The sequence below is a fragment of the Vulpes lagopus genome, chromosome 8, assembly GCF_018345385.1.
Source record: "Vulpes lagopus strain Blue_001 chromosome 8, ASM1834538v1, whole genome shotgun sequence".
Taxonomy (NCBI): Eukaryota; Metazoa; Chordata; class Mammalia; order Carnivora; family Canidae; genus Vulpes; species Vulpes lagopus.
In genome coordinates, this window is record NC_054831.1 from 69,581,391 (window position 1) to 69,603,291 (window position 21,901).

Below are 21,901 nucleotides of genomic sequence, written 5' to 3' on the forward strand. Positions count from 1 at the left end.
TTTTTAATTTTAATTCCAGTGTGCTTAACATACAGTGTTATATTAGTTTCAGGTGTACAATGTAGTGATTCAACAGTTCTATGTATTACTCAATGCTCATCAGCATAAGTGTTACTCTTAATCCCCTTAACCTATTTCATTCATCCCCCCCACCTACCTCCCCTCTGGTGACCATCTGTTTGTTCTCTAGTTAAGAGTCTGGTTTTTTTTTTTTTTTTTTTTGGTCTGTATCTCTCTTCTTTTTTTTTGCATTGTTTGTTCATTTTGTTTCTTAAATTCGACATATGACTGAAGTCATATGGTATTTGTCTTTCTCAACTTGGCTTATTTCACTTTGCCTTATACTCTCTAAATCCACCTATATTGTTGCAGACGGCAAGATTTTGTGGGGGTTTTTAAATGTCTGAATAATATTAATATATATACATATATAAAATGTCTGAATAATATAATATTCATATATATGTATGTACATACATATACATATATATGTATATATTCATGTGTATATATACATACATTTTACATACATATACATATATATGTTTATATTCGTGTGTGTATATATATATACATACACACATATATATATATATATTTCCCTTGTTCTTTATCCTTTCATCTATTGATGGACACTTGGGTGGCTTCCACACTTTGGCTATTGTAAATAATGCTGCAATAAACATAGGGATGCATATATCCCTTCAAATTAGTGTTTTTGTATTCTTTGGTTAAATACCCAGTAGTGCGATTCTTACAATGTAAGGTAGTTCTATTTTTAATTTTCTGAGGGACCTCCATAGTTTTCCAGAGGCTGCACCAGTTTGCATTCCCACCAACAGTGAATGAGAGTTACTTTTTCTCTACATTCTCATCAACACTTGTTTCTTGACTTTTTGGATTTTAGCCATTCTGAAAGTTGTAAGTGATAACTCATTATGGTTTTGATTTGCATTTCCCTGATGACTGAGTGATGTTGAGCATCTTTTCGTACGTCTGTTGGCCACTGGATGTCTTCTTTGGAGAAAGATCTGTTCATGTCTTCTGCCTATTTTTTAATGGGATTGTTTTTTGTGTGTGTTAAGTTGTATAAGTTCTTTATATATTTTGGATACTAACTTTATTGGATATCTAATTTGCCAATATCTTTTCCCATTCAGTAGGTTGTCTTTTAGTTTTGCTGGTTGTTTCCTTTGCTGTGCAAAAGCTTTTTATTTTGATGCAATCCAAGTGTTTTATTTTTGTGTTTATTCCCCTTGTCTCAGGAGATGTATCTGGAAAGATGTCGCTATGACTGATGTCAGAGAAATCACTACTTGTGCTCTTTTCTAGGATTTTTATGGATTCAGGTCTCACATTTAGGTCCTTGACCCATTTTGAGTTTATTTTTCTGTATGGTGTAAGAAAATGGCCCAGTTTCATTCTTTTTCGCAAAGCTGTCTAGTTTTCCCAACATTACTTGAAGAGGCTTGTTTTTCTTTTCCCCCATCGCATATTCTTTTACCCGTTGTCAAATATTAATTGACCATATAATTATGCGTTTATTTCTGGGTTTTCTATTTTGTTTCACTGATCTCTGTGTCTGTTTTTGTGCTAATACCATACTGTTTTGATGACTACAGCTTTGTAGTATAACTTGAAATCTGGAATTGTGATATCTCCAGTTTTGTTTTTCTTTTTCAAGATTGCTTTCACTATTTAGGACTTTTTGTTTGTTTGTTTTGGTTCCATACACACTTTAGAATTGCTTGTCCTAGTTCTGTGAAAAATGCTGTTGGTGTTTTAATAGGGATGGTATTAAATCTGTAGACTGCTTCAGGTCATATGGATATTTTAACAATATTTGTCAAAAAAAAAAACAATATTTGTCTTCCAATCAATGAACATGGACTATCTTTCCATTTGTGTTCTCTTCAATTTCTTCATCAGTGTTTTATTGTTTTCAGAGTACAGGCCTTTCACCTCTTTGGCTAAGTTTATTCCTAGGTATTTTATTACTTTTGGTGCAATTGAAAAGGGATTGTTTTCTTAATATCTCTTTCTGCTGTTTTATTATTAGTGTACACAAATGCTTGGATTTCTGTATATTGATTTTGTATCCTGCGACCTTACTGAATTCATTTATCAGTTCTAGTAGCTTTTTTGGTGGAGTCTTCAGTGTTTTCTAGATATAGTATCATGTCATTTGAAAATAGTGATAGTTTTACTTCTTTCTTGCCAATTTGGATACCTCTTATTTCTTTTTGTTGTCTGATTGCTGTAGCTAGGACTTCCAGTACTAAGTTGAATAAAAGTGGTGAGAGTAGATAGACATCCTTGTCTTATTCCTTACCTTAAGGGAAAAGCTCTCTGTTTTTCTCCAGGGAGTACGTTGCTAGCTGTTGGATTTTCATATAAGACCTTTATTATGTTGAAGTATATTCTCTTTAACCCTCCTTTCTTGAGGGATTTTACCATGAATGGATGTTGTACTTTGTCAAACGCTTTTTCTTCATCTATTGAAATGATCATGTAGTTAAAAGGATCATATCCTTTTTCTTACTGATGTGATATATCAAATTGATTGATTTGGGAATATTGAACCACCTTTGTGTCCTGAAAATAAATTCCATGTGATTGTGGTGAATGATTTTTTTAATGTATTCTTGTATTCAGTTTCCTAATATTTTGCTGAGGATTTTTGCATCTATATTCATCAGAGATATTGTCCTGTGGTTTCCTTTTTTTGTGTGGTATCTTTATCTGGCTTGTGGGTAATGCTGGCCTCACAGAATGAATTCGGAAGTTTTCCTTCCTCTTCTATATTTTCAGAATAATTTGAGAAGAATAGGTATGAGCTGTTCTTTAACTGTTTGGTAGAATTCACCTATGAGGCTGAAAGTCCTGGACTTTTATTTTTGAGAATTTTTTGATTAATAATTTAATTTCATTCTTGGTAATTGGTCTGTTAAGATTTTCAGTTTTTCCCTGCTTGGGTATTGGTAGGTTATATGTTTATAGGTTGTCCAGTTTTTTTGGCATATAATTTTTCATAATATTCTCTGATTTCTGTGGTGTTGGTTGTTATTTCACCTCTGTCATTTCTGATTTTGTTTATTTGAATACTTACTCTCCCCTCCCCCCTATTTTTCTGATGAGTCTGGCTAGAGGCTTATCAATTTTGTTGCTCTTTTCAAAGAACCAGCTCCTGGTTTCATTGATCTGTTTTATTGAGTTTTTGGTTTCTATCTCATTTATTTATGCTCTAATATTTATTATTTCCTTCCTTCTGCTAGTTTTAGGTTTTGTTTGTTCTTCTTTTCTAGCTCCTTTAGGTGTAAGGTTAGGTTGCTTAGCTGAGATTTTTCTTGCTTTTTGAGATAGATATATTGCTACATACTCCCCTCTTAGAACTGCTTTTGCTGCATCCCAAAGATTTTGAACTATTATGTTTTCAATTTTCATTCAATGTAACTTTCAGTCCTTTGATTTCTTGTTTGACCCATTTATTGTTTAGTAGCATGTTATTTAAACTTCCATGTATTTGTGCTCTTTCCAGATATTTTCTTTTTTTTTTTTAAGACTTTTATTTATTCATGAGAGACAGAGAAAGAGAGAGGCAGAGACATAGGCAGAGGGAGAAGCAGGCACCCTGTGTGGAACTCAATGCAGGACTTGATCCTAGGACCTCAGGATCATGACTGAGCCAAACGCAGATATTCAACCACTGAGCCACCCAGGTGCCCCTTCCAGATATTTTCTTGTGGTTGATCTAGTTTCATAGTGTTTTGGCCAGAAAAGATGCATGGTATGATTTCAGCCTTTTTGAATTTGTTGAGACTTGTTTTGTGGTCTAAAATGTGATCTCTTCTGGAAAATGTCCCATGTGCACTTGAAAAGAATGTGTCTTCTGCTGTTTTATGGTGGAATGTTCTGAATATATCTGTTAGTTACATCTGGTCCAGTATGTCATTCAAAGCCACTGTTTCCTTGTTGATTTTCTATTTGGGTGATTTGTCTATTAATGTAAGTGGCACATTAAATTCCCCAACTATTATTGTATTATTATTATTTCCTTTATGTTTGTTAATAGCAACTTTATGTACTTGGCTGCCTCTGTGTTGGGTGATGGATAATTATAATTGTTCTAACTTCTTGTTGGACTGTCTTCTTTATTATTATATAGTGTTCTTCTTTGTCTCTTATTACAGTCTTTGTTTTAAAGTCCTTTTTGTCCATTATAAGTATTGCTACCCCAGCTTTCTTTTGACATCCATTTCCATGATGTTTCTCCATCCCCTCATATTCAATCTGCAGCTGTTTTTAGGGCTAAAAGAAGTCTCTAATAGGCAGCATATAGATGGGTTATTTTTTTTCCCATCCTATCACCCTACGTCTTTTGATTGGAGCATCTAGGACATTTATATTCAAAATAATTGTTGATAGATGTGTATTTATTGCCATTTGTTACTTGTTTCATGGTTGTTTCTATAGATTTTCTCTGATCCTTTCTTCTCTTGTGCTCTCATGATTTGCTGCCTTTCTTTAATGATATACTTGGATTCCTTCCTCTTTATTTTTGCATATCTATTACTGGTTTTTGATTTGTGGTTACCATAAGGTTTGTATATAACATTTGCATATAGCAGTCTATATTAAGTTGATGGTTGCTTAAGCTTGAACCCATTTTTTGTTCCTCCCACCCATGTTTTAGGTATATAAATGTCATATTTTACATCCCTTTATTTTGTGAATCCCTTGACTGACTTTTACAGAGATATTTAGTTTTACTGCTCTTATGTTTCCTACTTTTCTTCTTACTCTTACTTATGGTCTTTCTTTTCCACTCAGAAAGTCTCCTTTAATGTGTCTTGTAGGGCTGGTTTAGTGGTCATGAACCCCTTATCTTTTGCTTGTCTGAGAAACTATTTCTCCTATTCTGAATGGTAGCCTAGCAGGATAGAGTATTCTTGGCTGCAGATTTTTTCTTGTCAGCACTTTGACTAGATCATGCCACTGTTTTACGGTTTGCAAAGTTTCTGTTGGAAAATCTGCTGATAGCTCTATGGGGTTTCCCATGTATGTAACTGTCTTCTTTTGCTGCCTTTTTTTTTTTTTTAAGATTTATTTATTTATTTCAGAAAGAGAAAGAGAGAGAGAGAGAATGGGGGGAGGGACAGAGGGAGAGGGAGAGAGAGAGAATCTCAAGCAGATTCATCCCCACTGAGCACAGAGCCCAACATGGGCCTAGATCCCAGGACCCTGAGATCATGACCTGAGTTGAAATCAAGTGTCAGACGCTCAACCAAGGTAGCCAAGGTGCCCCCTTTCTTTGCTTTTAAGGTTTTTTAAAATCAGAACTTTTTACCATTTTAATCACTGTGTGTCTTGGTGTGGACCTCCAAGCAGATCCACTGAAGTCAAGGTGAGTGGGGCTTGGTGTAAGCAAGTTAGGTAGTAGATGGTGGTGCCCTGCTCGTTCTCACAGGTGGCTTGGTGTTTATGCTGGGGGGTGAGGGAGGAAGATGGCACCTGGCAGCTCTTTGATTCCTGAGGGGGTCTTCCAGTGATCCCTGCCCCTCCAGACTTGCTCTGAGATGACTAAATAGCTTTCTCTCCCACATGCCCCAGGCATTTTTCAAACTTTTGCTTCTAGGCTGTATCTCCATGGGCTGTTTGTTATACTGTCTCTTGAAGGGCAAAATTCAGCTTATCTCTGGGCTTTCCCAGAAATGAGTCCTCCAATTTTTCAAAAGTCCAGGCTTTAAGGTCCTCTGATTAAATTCTGGTAAGAACTCAGAAAATTTGGCCCGTCTTGCTTTCAAAGCCAAATACTATGGAGATGGGTCTTCCCTGTGCAGCCCAAGTATTAGCCTATTTCTCTCTCCTCTCCTCACCCAGGGCTCCTCCAGCCCCCAAGAAGAGCCAGCCTGTTTCATTCCACACACTGCATCACTGCCCTTTGTCCTCTCTGATATGGCCTCTTCTCTACTTTCAGTGATGGAGTTTGTTCTGGTAGACTTCAGGTCACTTTCTGAGTTATTCACACTGACGCATTGTTGCATTGTATTTGTGGGATGAGGCAAGCTTAGGGTCCTCTTGCTCTGCCATCTTTCCAGCCCCCCCCCCCTAAGTTCTTAATGTGTGGTCTAAACACTGCCTAGGGTTAGAAAGTAAAACTCGTTATTCCAATTAAAGATTGCCCAGAAACTTTGGTTTCACACAAAGTCAAACCTGCAATTAGAATGGTGCATTCACATGAACACATTCGTTTATTCCATATATGTATTTTAAAGATGCATTTTTTTCTTTTTGTATTAAGGCCTTACTTTTATGGAACAGCCTTTTCAACATGAGAACATAATTGGAAATGAAAAGCAATAGAAAAATAATTCAAGTTGTTCTGTATTAATAGTATTCCCCATTACCTATATTTGAATAAGCATCTTCCTCCTACATTATTCACTTCCCTGACTGCCTGGGTCCAGACCTTACAGAGATATTTAATGACATCATAGAAGGAATGATGTCACACTTTCAATATTATGACTTAAGTGTAGACTTACGCAAAAGGAACAGATGGCTTCAAGAGAGAAAAACCCTTGTTTAAATTAGACTAAAACCAGAAGTTGGCTCTGAATTGTGAAGTGTAATTAAAACTTTATTTTAAAATACATTTCACAGTTTATATACCCTAGGAAGAGCTTTTTACCATATGAACTTTCCAGCTGCCACATAGCACAAAAGAGGTTGCGTTTTTCATGTAAGGCAGTACACAGTTCAGGGAATGATGGTATTGAGAAGATTGAAGATAAATCTCATAGACATGGCAATCCTATTTTTTAAAATGTCACATTTCATGGGAATGGTGTCAGAGTCATGAAAAAATCGCTTTAGAAAAAAAAAATACTGGTAGGAGGTTTGGATGGATATAATGTACTGGAGAGAATACCTGACCAGTGCTTTGGCCCTGACATGGGCTGGTCTGCCCAAATGTCTGTTAAAGAGTATGATTTGGGATACTTCACAAATATCAATTACTAGCATAGCTTAAGTGCATTTTATTTGGCATTATTTATGTGTTTTAAAAAGTTCTGCTACCTTTCAGTCTGTCAAACGTTTGTCTGGATTTTTATTTTCGTATTAAATAGGTCCTGCAAAGAATGGAAATCCATGATAAACAATAATAGGGGGGAATCCCCATAATGCTTTAAGGGGTTAGAAGTAATTTTTCTTAACCCCTTTTGACAGATGAGCAAAGGACTGGAAGGTTTAAGTGACTTGGTCAAGATCACACAAAAAAGTGCTGGTGTCAGACCCGGAAATTAAGCAACATGACGCCAGCACACCATTTCTCCATCGTCCCATGCGTAGAACAGAGACAGAATGAATATACATTGCACTAATTAAGGAATAGCTGCTGCCAATATCATCACACAATTTTAACCTTAAATGTATTCAGAGTTTGTGTTTCTATGTCAGTGAGTACTCTCTACAAACTAACGTAGATTTTTATATAAAATTTGGCCACAGTGTTACAAGTTACAGACAAGCGGCCATAATGACATGTTTAAAAGCATTTGGGTTTTTTTCTCTTTTTTTTCTAGTTTTTCTTTCCTATCATCTGTCACAGTGATAGCAGAAGAAATGTTAGTGGACATTAGTAAACTTAAAAAGGAGAGTGTTCTTAGTACACATTTTCTTTTTTAAAACTCTCACTTGCTTATCAGGCCTCTACTTTGTTGCCTGAACTGATTTCTTTCATTTTTCACTCCATGGTAGGATCTGAGCCAATATGACTAAATAAGTTGTCTTTACTATAAATAATGTTCACAATGTATATACTATACAATGTGTACTCATTCCTCTCAGGCGTACTCTACTTATGCACATAATGCATGCATATGCATAATGCTAATAATAAACCGTTAAGCAATACAGCATGGTACACACAGGATTCTAAATGTGATAAACCATTTCATGTGCAGGACATACCAATTGTTCTTTCTTAAAAATCCTACCTTACTATTTAAGTATATAAAGATGTTTTGCCCAGTTTAAGTTGGCCAAACATTTGCCTGGAATTGTTTTTGAGTGAGTTCATGTTAATTCACTAGCATTCATAGGAATTAAAAGTGTACAGTTCGGAGGATACCAGATAATAATTTTTGGGGGGCTTTTCAAAGACAACCGTAAGGTTAAAAGTCACTATAATTATAAAATTCAGTCACTATAATTATGCCTTCAGTTGGAAGGCAGAGAATGTGTTGTGTTCCCTGCTCCATCCCAGCATCTAGTACATGAGGCACTCAATAAATACTTGTTGAATGAATGAATGAAGCAATATTCCATCCTCTCACTTCATCTAAATAAAAGCATGAAAAAATGTGTCAAAATTGTATTCTTTAAAGAGTTAGGTGAATTTGGCATGAATGATCAGAGGTAGAGAGAATTAAATACATTATTAGGCCATCCCTTGTGTTCTACCTTTTCTTCCAAAACCCTTGGGTCAAATCCTACCCTCCCCAGGGAGCAATTTTCAAAGAGAAAGGTGGACTCTTTTCCTGCACTTAATTATTATTGTGCTCCTCATCAAACTGTAGGCCCTGGATTTCCATCAAAGCTCCGTGGTTTGTTAGATAGATAACCAAGTAGAAAAAAAGATCAGAGGCATAGCACCTGTCTTTTGCCCTCCCGAGATGCAAAACTTAATCAGGAAATAGCACCCAGATGCCTTCCAGCCACGTTGTTTTACCCAGCTTTCACTGGTAACGAAAGAATCGTGTTGCCACAAAAATCCCTCCAGCTCCTCTACAGTACACGAAGGATAATATTTCCTTGGAAATGAATTGCAAAAAGGCCATCCATGGTGCATCTTCTTTAATCACGCACACCCTGTATTAGACCAGGGGCAGAGGCAGTGCTGTGATCATACACCAACTGGAAATGTAGAGAGAGTTTTAACAGGTAGTAAAATCATAATACATGATTCAAAGGCATAAACCCTTTGTGGATTCACAACCCAAACAGGGACACCTAAGTGCTGGTGTTAGTTTTCCAATAACTGTTGACTTTGGGTGGCTGTACCTGTCAAGGGCAGCCCCCTGCCACGTTCCCTGGGGCTAAATTCACAGCCATCCACAAACATGTCCGCAGGCCCATATTTCTTAAGGAGAACAGATGGTTGGGGGAGGGCCTAGACACAGAAGCAGATTTATCTTGTCAGGTTGTTATCTCCAGGTAAATGACCTTAAGCAGGTCACAAATGGTCACATGACAACAATGTGGTTCAGAGGTGTCCTGAGGTGTCCGCCATTCATTAACTCTTCCTTCTCAGGGTCCCTAGTGCTCCTTTTGGATAGGTAGATGGCGGTTTTACTATTGTGGCCATGTTGTGTGAGTGTGTGCATACGTGTGTGTATATGTATTTTGAGATAAACTGCCTTGTGCATGAATGCTAGTGAAGATTTATACACCTTCAAAAGATTTCATTGCTTTAACGTGCTGGTGAACATCTTGGAATTTTTTTTTTTTTTCTCAAGCACTAGAAGTCCTAACTTTAAGGGGATAAATGCACCAATTTTATAGGTAGTCAAGGCTGAGCGTCAGTCCTGGTGAGGACCCCAATGTTCTAAAAAGCAGCTTCAGAGCAGAGCCTGCTCCTTGCCTGGTCACCGCACAATCAGAACAGCCTGTGGGTTCAGCTCCTTCTCCTTTATGCCTAAAAAGGCGTGGTGGCGAGAGAAATGAATGATTCTGTGTTTTGTTTGGCTTGTTTTGTTTTCCTGAAGGTCTTGTTTTCAGAACACGCTTCTTTCTTTGTGTGTGTTGTCTATGCATTTTGTTGCATGAAATACATGCCCTTTTGTGATTTGTCCCCATTAGAAAAGCTGAAGTCCTTGCCCTTTCAATACAGATCAGATTGTGTGTGCAGCCCAGCAGACCTCAGAGAGTCTGTGAAAGGCTGACCTAGTCAAGCTTCAGCCTGGCAACTGTCTTGCTGTGAACCCCCGCGTCAAAAAGCTAAAGTTGCTTGCATCTGTCTCCGATTATTTTTTTTTTCTGTTACTTTATTCCATTTGTTTTTCCAAATGCACCACTCTTTTTCTGAAACCATTTTGCCCAGTTGCCTCTCCACTGAAATGTTCCTACTTCTGTGTATTGCTTTTTCAGGCACTGGAACCCTGCATAGTCCCTAATATAGGTACAGAATGGGTGGCTGCTCTAGAAATGGTTTCAGGATTTTCTAGCATGCTCTGAATTTGTCTGATGTCGGACCAACCTCTCAAGTGCATCCTGAGCCATTCTAGAGGGAGGACTGACTGGAATGGCAGCCACTGAAAATTAGATCATGTAGCTTTGTTATTTAAAAGAAAATACACATATGTGCACATATATGTGTTGTTTGATTTTATGAGCAAGGATGTCCTCCTGTACTCGGAGTTAAGACTTTTTTCACCATTTCTAACAAGAGCCTACTTTCTAGTAATGTCAAACATAATTTTATAACTTACCTACTTGTCTAATTGTAAAGAGAATTAGGAAGGATTCCTCTTTAAGGATCATGGTGGACTAAATGTTCCCAGGAAGCTTTTCCAGCATAGTGCATGTAAAATACTGAATAAAATGAATGGGGGAAAAGTCATATTTTTAAATGCTTGGTTAGGCTGGTGGGGAAGTGAAAGACAGGCTCATGGTGCAGAAACAAGAGAGCAGAAAAAATGAAATGTGAGGGAAGACCTAGAGTGTCCATCTGCCTGCCAGGGAGCGGGGTAGGTTAATGGGCCAAAGCAAGACAGAGCCCAGCCTGGATGAGGAAGGAGGTAAACTGGAGACATGGTTTCCATCAGCACATAAAAGGAGTTCTCTCTCCCCCAGACCATACTCATGGGGGTGGCGGAGCACGTAAAAAGCTGGTCCACAGAGGGAGTCTTCTGTGCTTTTCTCAGTCTTTTTTTTTTTTTTTTTTAAGATTTTATTTATTTATTCATGAGAGACACAAAGAGAGAGGCAGAGACAGGCAAAGGGGAAGCAGGCTCCCTATGGAGAGTCCGATATGGGACTTGATCCCAGGACCACAGGATCACGCCCTGAGCCAAAGGCAGACACGCTCAACCACTGAGCCACCCAGGCATCCCCTTTCTTAGTCTTGGTTTCTGCTGAAAGGGAAGGAGATTGAGAAAAAACATCTTCAGGAAGAATCCATAGCCATGAGCCTGCCTTCATTGAGTACGGGGGCCAGAATTCATAGAACTTCTGTGGTTCTTAAATCCTTGAGTCAAAAGTTTGAAGAGTCACAAAAAAAACCCCAATACTTTATTATTCCACTTGTATGAGGTACCTGGAGATGTCAGATTCATAGAGGTGAACGAACGGTAGAATGGTGGTTGCTGTGGCCAATAGGGAGGAGGAGTAGGGACTTGTTCAGTGGGTATGGAGTTTTACTTTTGTGAGTGAAGGGTTGTGGAGTTTGGTTGCACCACAGTGTGAATGAATGTATTTAACACTATTTCAAAATGAGTAAGATGGTAGGTAAATTTTATATTATGACAGTTTTACCACAAATAAACATTTATTTTCATTTTTAAAAAATGAGTTTAAAGTAGACCCATATTGGTAGTGCCCCTACTGCCTACAAGTATAGGCAAAATATCCAAAATAAAGAAGGTTAAAACCTTAAGAAAACAAAAACAAAAACAAAAACAAAAACAAAAACAAATAGAGGACACCTGGGTGTTTCAGTCAGTTAAGCATCCAACTAGCAGTTTAGGCTCAGGTCCTGATCTCATGGGTGGGGAGATAGATAGATAGCCCCAGGATGGGCTCTGGGCTCAGCAGGGAATCCGCTTATGATTCTCTACCTCTGCCCTTCCCCCCATGCAGGCTTACTCTCCCTTTCTCTCTCTCTCTCTAAAATAAAAAATTAAATGTTTTTTAAAAAATTCTATAACCTATTTACTTTTTTAAAAAGATAAGTTTTTTGTTCTTAATATTATAAACCAAATTGATAGACTAGGCAACATATTGATTGTGCTGGAGAGAGAAGTAGTAAATAGGAAGATAGAGCTTTAAGAAAATAGATCATCCATGCAAATGGATGGAAATATGAATGAGATGCTAAGAGACCTGAAGGGCAGGTGTTCAGATCCTACATATAATAAAGTGGAGTTTATGATGTAAATAATCAAGAAGTTACAGATGAAGCACTATTTGAAGAGACAATGGCTGAAGTTTCCCAGGAACAAATGAAAAATACATCTTCATATCCATGAATCCCAAGCACACACAATAAAAAGAAATTCACACTGAGATAGATCATAGTGCAGATACAGACTCCCAGAGACACAGGTGTTAGAAACGGAAAAGTCAGGTTACCTCCAAGGAAGCATAATTAGGTTCAGCCAGCTTATTAACAGCAATAACATTATTGAAAATGGAATATCTTTAAAGTGCTTAGAAAAAGTAACTTTTAAAAAAAGATTTTATTTATTTTTCATGAGAGACACAGAGAGAGAGATTGACAGAGACACAGGCAGAGGGAGAAGCAGGCTCCATCCAGGGAGCCTGATGTGGGACTCTATCCTGGGTCTCCAGGATCAGGCCCCGGGCTGAAGGTGGCACTAAACCGCTGAGCCACCCAGGCTGCCAAAAAAAGTAACTTTTAAGTAGAATTATCTGTTTTAATTAATTATTATAAATTATGTATTCTATTTAATTATCTCTTATGAATGAAGGAATGAAGTGAAGACATTTTCAGACACATTATATTCTAAGTATTCATTACCAGAACAGACACACAATTAAGGAACTTCAAATGATGTATCTTAGGATATTCAAAGATAAAGATCTGAGATGAAGAGGGAATGGTAAGCAAAGAAAATAGCAATCAGAAAGGCTAATCTAAATATGCATTAAGCATCTATATGTTTTATGATAGTAAAATAATGTCTAATCACTGGGTTTAAGAAAAGAAAATAAGCACAAAACCTGGAAAAAATAGTATATATGTCAGATGGTGATTTAAGGTGAAGGATTCTAAAGTCTTTGTATTACCAGGAAGGTTGGTAAAATATGCATTATATTTAAAATTTGGTATGTTAGATATATGTGTTACATTTTTCTATTATAACCACTGATAGGATAGAAATAGTATAGATACCTTCCAAAGTGTTAAAGGGGAAAGATAAAATAAGTTGAAAAAAGTCAATAAAAGAAATAAGAAAGGATGACATTAACTATGACAAAAAGAAAAAGTTGGGGGGTGCCTGGATAGCCCAGTTGGTTAAGTGACAGACTCCGTTTTGACTCAGGTCATGATCTTGGAGTCACAAGACTGAGCCCTGCCTCAGGCTCCGCACTCTGTGAACAGTCTGCTTGAGATTCTCCACCTCTCCCTCTGCCCCTCCCACCACTCACATGTGCTTCCACACACTCTCTCTCAAATAAGTAAATAGATAAAATCTTAAAAAAAAAAAAGAAAGGAAAAGTGGAACAAATGTTTTAGTGAGTAGTCAATGTAAATAAACTGAAGTTTTCATATAGAAGAAGACACTGGGTGAAACCCAAAACCCAGCCACATGCTCCTTATATAAGACACATTTAAATTATAAAACTAACATAGAGAGGTCACTATAGTCGCATTAATATCAGATAAAATGTCCTCTAAAACAGGAAGCATTACTCAAATTACTAGGGATAAAGCAGCTCAATACATCAATACATGTTGAAATAAATTTTAATTCATCAGGAAGGTGAAACAACTTGTATGCATGTGATAGCAGAGTTTCAAACTGAAACCTGTACAATTAGAAACTAAAAAATCCACCATAATAGATTTTAACCTACTTCTTTTTGTAACCAATAGATTGAGCAGTCACAAAGTAGGAATATACAGTTTTGAACATGGTTACTAATGTAATCTAATGGACCTATAGAAAGCATAATAATAGCAGAATACAATGCTTTTAAGAAACTAAGAAATATTTATAAAATTTAAAAATGTATCTTATCTTACTCATTTACATGATATATATCACACTGTTTAAAAAATGTGAAGAAATCATCCTTCTTGATTAAAGATGCTACATATGTTCTATATCATACAAAGTAACATTATCAAGTACATTATTTTAAATTTGTATGAACTTACCCTAGATCTCACAGCATATGGTAGAGTCAAGTTCTCATGTTTTAAGCCACCCAGTTTCTTATAATTTGTTATAGTAGTCATGGGAAACTAAGACTACTACTAAACAAATAATATACCCGTTACTATTATGTTTTTTTTTTTAAGATTTATTTATTTATTATAGACAGTGAAGCCGAAGAGCAGAGGAAGAATCTCAAGCAGATTCCACTCTCAGTATGGAGCCTGATTTGGGGCTCAATCTCACAACCCTGAGATCATGACTTGAGCTGAAATCAAGAGTCGGATGCTCAACCGACTGAGCCACCAGGTGCCCCAGTATTATGGTTTATAATTGCATTTTCCAAAATTCAGATGATGCAAACCATCAGTCACAACAGCAAATTTGAATATTTACATTTTCTCAGGGTGAAACCATTCACTTTCCCTTCCCTTTATATTTGCAGATAAATTTATCACTCCAACTACTGACAAATACTGAGCATATAGACTTGGCAACTACTATAATATCAGACCCTGAGGCAAAGAAGTGAAGTAAACAGGGACAGTTACTATGAATGGTTATGAAGGATTAAGTAAATAAGAAATGATTTACACAAAAAACCTAGAACACTAACAGACCTAGAGTCGGGACACAAAAATGGCAGCATTGACTTTTATTAACATCTGTTGTAAAACTTTATAAATACTATCATCCAGGTGGTTAGTAGTTTTCTGTAGGTGATTAGTATTTCATTAATCTGATGATTTTAATTTGATCATTCATAATCATCTGGTGACTTGAACTACTTTGGAGAGAGTCTGCTTACCTATCAATGTGGGACATAACTGTTTTGGAGATGTCTACGCCTGCTTCTTGCAACACGCGGATAATCTGAAACGGTGCACTTGGATGCCTTCCAGGATGAATAATAACAGGACAGCCCAGTTGAGCCTGGGCATGAGCTGTTGCTTGAAGAATCTTCTTCTCACTCTCAGTTAGAGGCCAGGAGCAACCAATTTCTCCAATGACGCCACACTTGATAGTAGTTCCATCAGCTCCATGGAGAATTTCATTAGTGAGGACATCAGTAAGCTAAGGAAGAGCGGGAAAGAAAATACATTATAGGCTGTGGAATTTATCAACCCAGAGTCACCACAGTATGTCATTGGCTTTATTCCTTTGGTCATTCATTCTTTAAAAAATGTATTCGCCATCCATTCCATTAATATTGGTCAATGAGAAAGGCCAAATCTCTAATTCAACAAGTTATTCTAAATCAGAGATTCAGTAATATCTTACTGTGATTATTTAATAAGAAATTTGTGGCTTTAGGAAGCTGTAGGGGGAAAAAATGTGATTTCATGAAAGTACATTCAGATGAGAAAAAAATGTATAATTTCACCTAAGGAACATCTAGAACATAAAAAGACTGCCCTTGAACATACGTCAACTGTATCAACTAATCCTTTAATTCTCCCTTATTGACGCAGTCCTTAAGCCCATACAGCATAGAGAATTCACAGCACGCAATACTAATATCACATTTTTTGGTTCGTGTGTATATTACTACTAGAAGTGGTTGGGAGCATGTGTAATAGCTGACTTCAGGATAGTCCTCAAATAATAATAAGCATGTAAAAAGGTAGAGGCCCAGTTGGAAAATAATGCAGATAAGGTTTTGAAATACAAAGATTTTAATGATTGACTGAATCTTTGCAGACTGTGGCTGACCTTTTATGCCTGTCAAGCAGGCAATGGAAGATACACAGAAATATAGACAATAGGTATAAACATGCATAAACACATACAGGCCTGTACAGAAGAGCACATAATTATTTCTTTTTATCTCTGAAAGATTTCCTTCCTTCTGCCCATTCTTGCCTAAGATCATATGATAACAAAAACAGGAATGATTTTCTCCTACCCTTCCTGTTTTGTAAAAGAAGGAAACATATTCGCCAATGTGCCAAGTCTCTGCCTGCCAAGTCTCACCCTACAGTGAATTTTTATTGCTGGTTATTATAAAATCCAGAAAGAAAATCAAGATTACATAACTGGGATTTATCATGGAAAAATGAGGTTTACAAACAGGCTGTGGCACCATTACTGAGCACAGATACAGTATATCCAAATCTAAATGTCAATGCTTTGGATTTTCCCGTGACCAGTGGGTTAAGATCTCCTCCCTGATGCTTCTTTTCCTTTATGAAATGAAATGTTCCTAATTTTGGGTCCCAACTGGCAGATGTCTTTGCTAGCTAGCAAATTTCTGTAGCATGCCCAGCTACCTCTGAGTCCGTGACATTCCCCAATGGAGATGGCATGTAGGGATAATCCAACGTTGGAAGTTCTGGCCTTTCTGAATTTACACACAAATATTGTCGAAGACCTCAGGGCTTCTCACCTGCTCCACTGACATGGCTCTGGTCTCTGGAGAGTGAGTTGCATCCACATAAAACCCAGCTCCAGATATAATATGGACACCAGTCTCCTCTGCAAACCACTTTAGAGTCTTCACGTCTCGGCTAATCCCAACAGTCGTGTTCTCTACCAGAGCCCCTCCGCCTTTGGCTTTGAAATTCAACAGTTCTTCCCTAACGGCTTCCGTCTCCTGATTCAGCTGAAGATTCTCTTTATGGGAATAAGGGTTTTTTTGAATCCAAAATAAATTTTTCATCATAATAGGTTCCTTGGAGATAGCTTCATAACATGGAGGAGGTGGGTAGTAAGAGCAGTCAAAGGTCATCGTCAAATGTTCATGGGTCAGAGTACGGCCCAGTTTGCTTGGCTCTATGAGGCCCAAAACAGTTTGGACTTTCCCACTTAAGGAAGACATTTCCGATGATACCAGGAGATGCTCTGAAAAGAATGTTTTCTGGAGAAAAAGAAAACTAGAGTCAGAAAATTTAACACACACATAAATTCTGTCCATAGGGGCTGGGAGGCTGTTGAAGGTATACCTGCGTAAGGAAGAGAATCAATGAAACTAGAGATATGATCCCACTTATCATCCTGCCAAAGCCAGAGTCCGTCTCTAGTAAATTGTTTAAGCTCACTGCAGCCTTAAGTGACATGCATGGTGTTAAATGTCCCCTGGCCATTTCCACTGGGACTCCTTTGCCTGATTTAATCCCAGCCTCATCTACTGAAAATTTTTCTTGGTATTCACTGTTTCCTTTTGCTTAATTTTATCTCACTAGTCACAACTATGCTTCCTTGGTTAATTCAACAATAATCTCCATTTTTAAAAAAAAAAACTACCCATAATTAATAACTTATACCAAAATCAGCCTTGTATCAGAACTTTTCTCATTTGTCATTTTTTCAAATGAATTAAATATACTGAGGCTACTGATCATTCCATTGCTCATTCACTGTCCAAGTGAACAAACTTCTGTTGAAAGTCCATCATGTGCCAGAAATTGTAGACATAAACACATGTAGGACAAACATCTCTGACTTAATGATTTCACAGATTATTCCCCCCCCAAAATGGGGGGGACACCTAGGTTTAATAATAAAAGAACAAGAATAAAAACCTCTCTGCTCTGGATGTTTTCTTTTGGCTAAGGCTCATACTCAGAAATACTTCAAAAAAGCAAAAATCCAGGGTTCCTGGGTGGTACAGTTGGTTAAGCTTCCAACTCTTGGTTTCAGCTCAGTCCCTGGAACTGAGTCCCCTATCGTAGGGGTGGTGTGTAGTCCATGCTCAGCAGTCTCCTTGAAGGTTCTCTCTCCCTCTGCCCTTCCCCCTTTGCTTCCTCTCCCCCTCTCTAAAATAAATAAAGTCTTTTTTTTAAAGAAGCAAAAATCCTTCATTATAATAAAAGTGACTATAATTTATTGAAACTGAAATTTGCTGTCTCCAAAGAGTAAAAATCTCTCTATTTATTTTCATTTGTAACACCTACCTACTAAGGATTCACCATGTTTCCATCACTGACAACAAAAACCCCAATTCCAGAGCTTTCATGTGTCTGTATGTTTCCTAAATGAAGGGATTCTATTGGAAAGAAGAAGGCACAACTCAAAGTATGAAGACAAACACCTTCATAGCCAAGAGTGAACCCCCTGCCAGAAACAGTGGTCTACACAGAGTGCTAGCCGCTCACATTCGGAGGATGGTGACAAACTCCCTGGGAACCAAGTAACAGAAAATGCCTTTGCTGTTCCTTAAAAAGACATCTGAAATCATTTTCCCCACCTCCCTGACCTTCTGAGCATGAGTTTTCTTACTGGTAAATTAGAATAACAATGCACAGTTCCTAGAGTATCATAGGAAGTCTTAAAATTAAATGAGATACCACAAGTAAAAAAGGATACCAGAGGTTTGGCACCCAGCCCATAAGGTCACCGAATAATAGCTCTGTTCTGCTAGTAGAAGGAAATATTATGTATTCCCTAGATTTTTTTTTCCAGAGGAAGTATTTGGTTAGAGGGGAGATCATTTAGAGGAGCAATTCACAGCAGGTGTAGTACATTTAAGAGACAAAGTGAAAAGAGACCCGAGTTGGGGGGAAGGGAGCACCAAGCTAAAGGCAGTTTTACGTCAATCCACAGCAAACATCTGGAACCGAGGAATGTGATATATATTGGTCCATAATGTTAAATAATTGATTTCCACTGTTTGGCAAAGAACGGTAGGACTTGTGGCTAGCCTGGCCATTTGTTTTTGGTTGGTGGTGCTCTTCTGTAAGACAAGCTTCCATCATCTAGATAATTTACTTGGTGACAGAAGCTGACATCTGTTTAGAGTCACTATGTAGCTGCCAATCACTGCACAGGGCAAGGATTTTCATCAATGATGTCTAGGACCTCACTGTTCAGTGCTTTATTCCCTGTTACCAAGACCAAGGAATATGTAGCTAGTTTATTTTGCTGAAACAAAACCACAGTTCCATTAATAATTGATTCAATCTCCATATGGGTTGATTGACTCTTTCCTTCCTGTTGGCTCATGGGGGCCAGAAATTTGGATGAAACTAATGAAACATGATCACTATCACTGTGTGTCACCTATCCTTCATTTTTTAAGAAGGAAGAAAACAAACAAATAATACTAGCACTTTTAGGAGAAAAGTATCAAACTGCATAGTTAATTGATACAGATTTGAAAGAGCAATGTTAGGAAGTTTCAAGCTCACAACCTGTGAATCTGTGGGGGGAAAAGAAACCACTTAAGAAATGTCATCTCTCCTGGGAAATTCCTCAGGCAGAGCGACTCTGCTGCCTCCTGTGATCACAAACAATGTAACCCTGCACATTAGCTTTTTTTTTTTTTTCACATTAGCTTTTTGATCATTTTTATACATTTTTTCTATGGTACAAGAGAAAAATAACCAGCACTCACAATACTCTTGTTTGAATTCCTCCTCTATTTAAGATATATACATGGAATGGAAGTGTTTATGTAATAGTTCTATCCTTTTGCCTGCGGGTCAGTTTGCAATAAATTTAGGATGTGATGATGACTTTGTAATTTGATTTCCTGAAGTCAGACCCTGAGAAGGGAAAATCAAGTAAATTCCATTAAATTATCTGCATTAAAAAAAAAAAAACACCCAAAAAACAACACCAAAAAAAAACCCACCAATGTAACCCATACTTAAAGGATGAGACTGGATGAAAGAAAAAAACCTGTAGCAGACGTGGCTCTAAGCTGGAATGTGCCTTTCAGTTGGATGGAATATGCATGGTTGCTGCGCGGCGGCGCGGTTCCTACAGGAACCAGGTGGCTCTTCCACCCACATTCAGCCTGAGCATTTGTTTTCGGCTCAGGTACCAGCGGAGAGTTACCACTCGCCTTCCACCATCGAGGTAAGGATTCAGAGTTAGGAGGACGGTAATGGGCACGGAGCTGCCCGTGCACAACTGTACAGACAGGAGTGACCCACACCAAAAAAAAAAAAAAAAAAAAAAAAAAGCAGGCTTCAGGCATTTTGCAGGGCATCCGCGGGAAGCGTGAGGTTGCACACACCTGCAGCACAGGCAGTGGGGAGAGCCGGCCGAGCTGTGAACGCAGTTGCCAGGAGCCTTGGACCACAGGTGGGAAACCTGAACAGAGACACCAAGGCTAGGCTGCAATCGCCTGACCGCCGCTCAGAGGAAGCAATGCTGCTAATCCCAGCGGGTAGAGACGTAGGAAGGAGCACCAAACTTTAACGGGGAAAAAACAAAAAACAAAAAACAAGAGAAGAGAACCAGTAGTTCTATAGTATTGTTAGTAGTATTGAGCTGGAAACCAGAGACAATATGTAGGATGTGGCATTTTTGAAAATATATGCATAAATTAACTTCTATAAAATATAGAGCAAATTTGCCAAACTGTTGAAGATTTGGTGGTGGTGGGTGGGTAGCTTGGGGGGTAATTTTGGTTTTGTTTCCCCGAGATACTTGCCACAGTTATTTCACCCTGGCCATTATGCTTATTTATGATTTTTTATGATTTGTGATTTTTCGGTCTCCCTGAGTTGAATATTCATTTAGGTTACATTTCCCATTTCAGAGGATAGGACTTCCTGAAAATTTTACATATGAATGAGTGTCCTCCCGGACTCCATAGACTCAGTGCCTCTCCCCTGCCCTTGCCTCCACCACACCTGGTCCTGGACCTGGCTGAAGGTACCTGCTTTGCAATTTTAGATGCAGTAGTCAGATTGGCAAGGTGATGTTGGGTGAATTGATTCTCAGCTCACTTCCTCAAGAACTGTGTAAGTTCGAATCTCTCTAATAAATCCTGTTCTATTTCACCTCCAGGTGTTTTCTTTCCCTGATCAAACCCTACCTGATAAATATATATATATATATACATATATTATATTTATATTTATATTTATATTTATATATATTTATATATTTATATTTATATTTATAGGAAAGCATTTCAAAAAAAAAAAAGGAAAGCATTTCAGAGTTTTATGCGGAGAAAATATGAACTGAATAACTAGCAGCCCCCACGGAGAATGCATGAGGGAGGAGGGCCGGTGTGCCTGCAGAGACCAGCAGGGTGTTGCTAGAATCTGGGAAAAAAAAATCAGGTGCTGGCTTGGTCTGAGAGGACACCAGGGGAGATGGTGAGAAAGCAGAAGCAGTAAGAGATACTGGAAGTTTCTAACTGGACTTGCTGGTGCTGTAAAAGTATCCTCCAAATAATGGGCTCCTAAGAAAAAACTGCCTTCTGGTGCAAATATGCCGATGCTTCTATCTTTTATGGGTTGTATCACACAGAGCAGCAGTAGTCTATAAACACTGCACTTAGAGCTGACATTTGATTTGTGACCAAAATATTTTTAAAACCACATAATATTTTTTTAAAGCTTGTTTGAATACTTCCATCATGTGCAGGTTCAAACCTGTGGCATGTCTCCTCTCAAACAGCATTGGTCTGGTGGCTGAACAATGGCAACACGATTTCCTCCTCACACCCGGCGCATGTCCACTTGCCCAGATATTTATGGTTATATGGCTCTACTGCATGGAGATTTATAACTTTTCATATTAAGCATTGTCAAAAAATCAATAACCAAGCCTGCACAAGGAGAAGGAAATCCAGCCACTTCAGTACACAGAGCAATAATGGGACCCAGCAAGTTCTTAAAACTGTGACATAAATAAAACAAAACCACTCAGAGGTGCAAATGAGCAATGTGAATCTTGTATTCAGAGGAAAATGGTGGGTTTCATTCCCAGCTTTTCTTTTTCTTTTTTTCTTTTTTTTTTTTTGCCTTTTTCTTTTTCTTTCCTATTTGATTAAGGAAGTTGGAGAGACATCTGAGGTATTTCCAAATTTCAAG

At 37.9% G+C, this 21,901-nt stretch overlaps 1 protein-coding gene across 5 annotated transcripts in view; it reads right to left on the minus strand.

Annotated features, from left to right (window-relative positions):
- The window catches only part of PTER (phosphotriesterase related), an 84,551-nt gene that overhangs the window by 33,421 nt on the left and 29,229 nt on the right, over positions 1 to 21,901 (minus strand). For 3 of the 5 annotated variants that reach the window (XM_041765693.1, XM_041765692.1, XM_041765689.1), the window contains exons 1-3: positions 18,020 to 18,111; positions 16,513 to 16,983; positions 14,935 to 15,200 (exon numbers count right to left, since the gene is read on the minus strand). In XM_041765693.1, the coding sequence (XP_041621627.1) occupies positions 14,935 to 15,200; positions 16,513 to 16,944 (698 nt within the window). In that variant the 5' untranslated portion in view covers positions 16,945 to 16,983; positions 18,020 to 18,111. Of the gene's footprint in view, positions 1 to 14,934; positions 15,201 to 16,512; positions 16,984 to 18,019; positions 18,112 to 20,085; positions 20,236 to 21,901 lie in introns of those variants that run through there. The other 2 variants (XM_041765691.1, XM_041765690.1) reach the window with 2 other exon arrangements.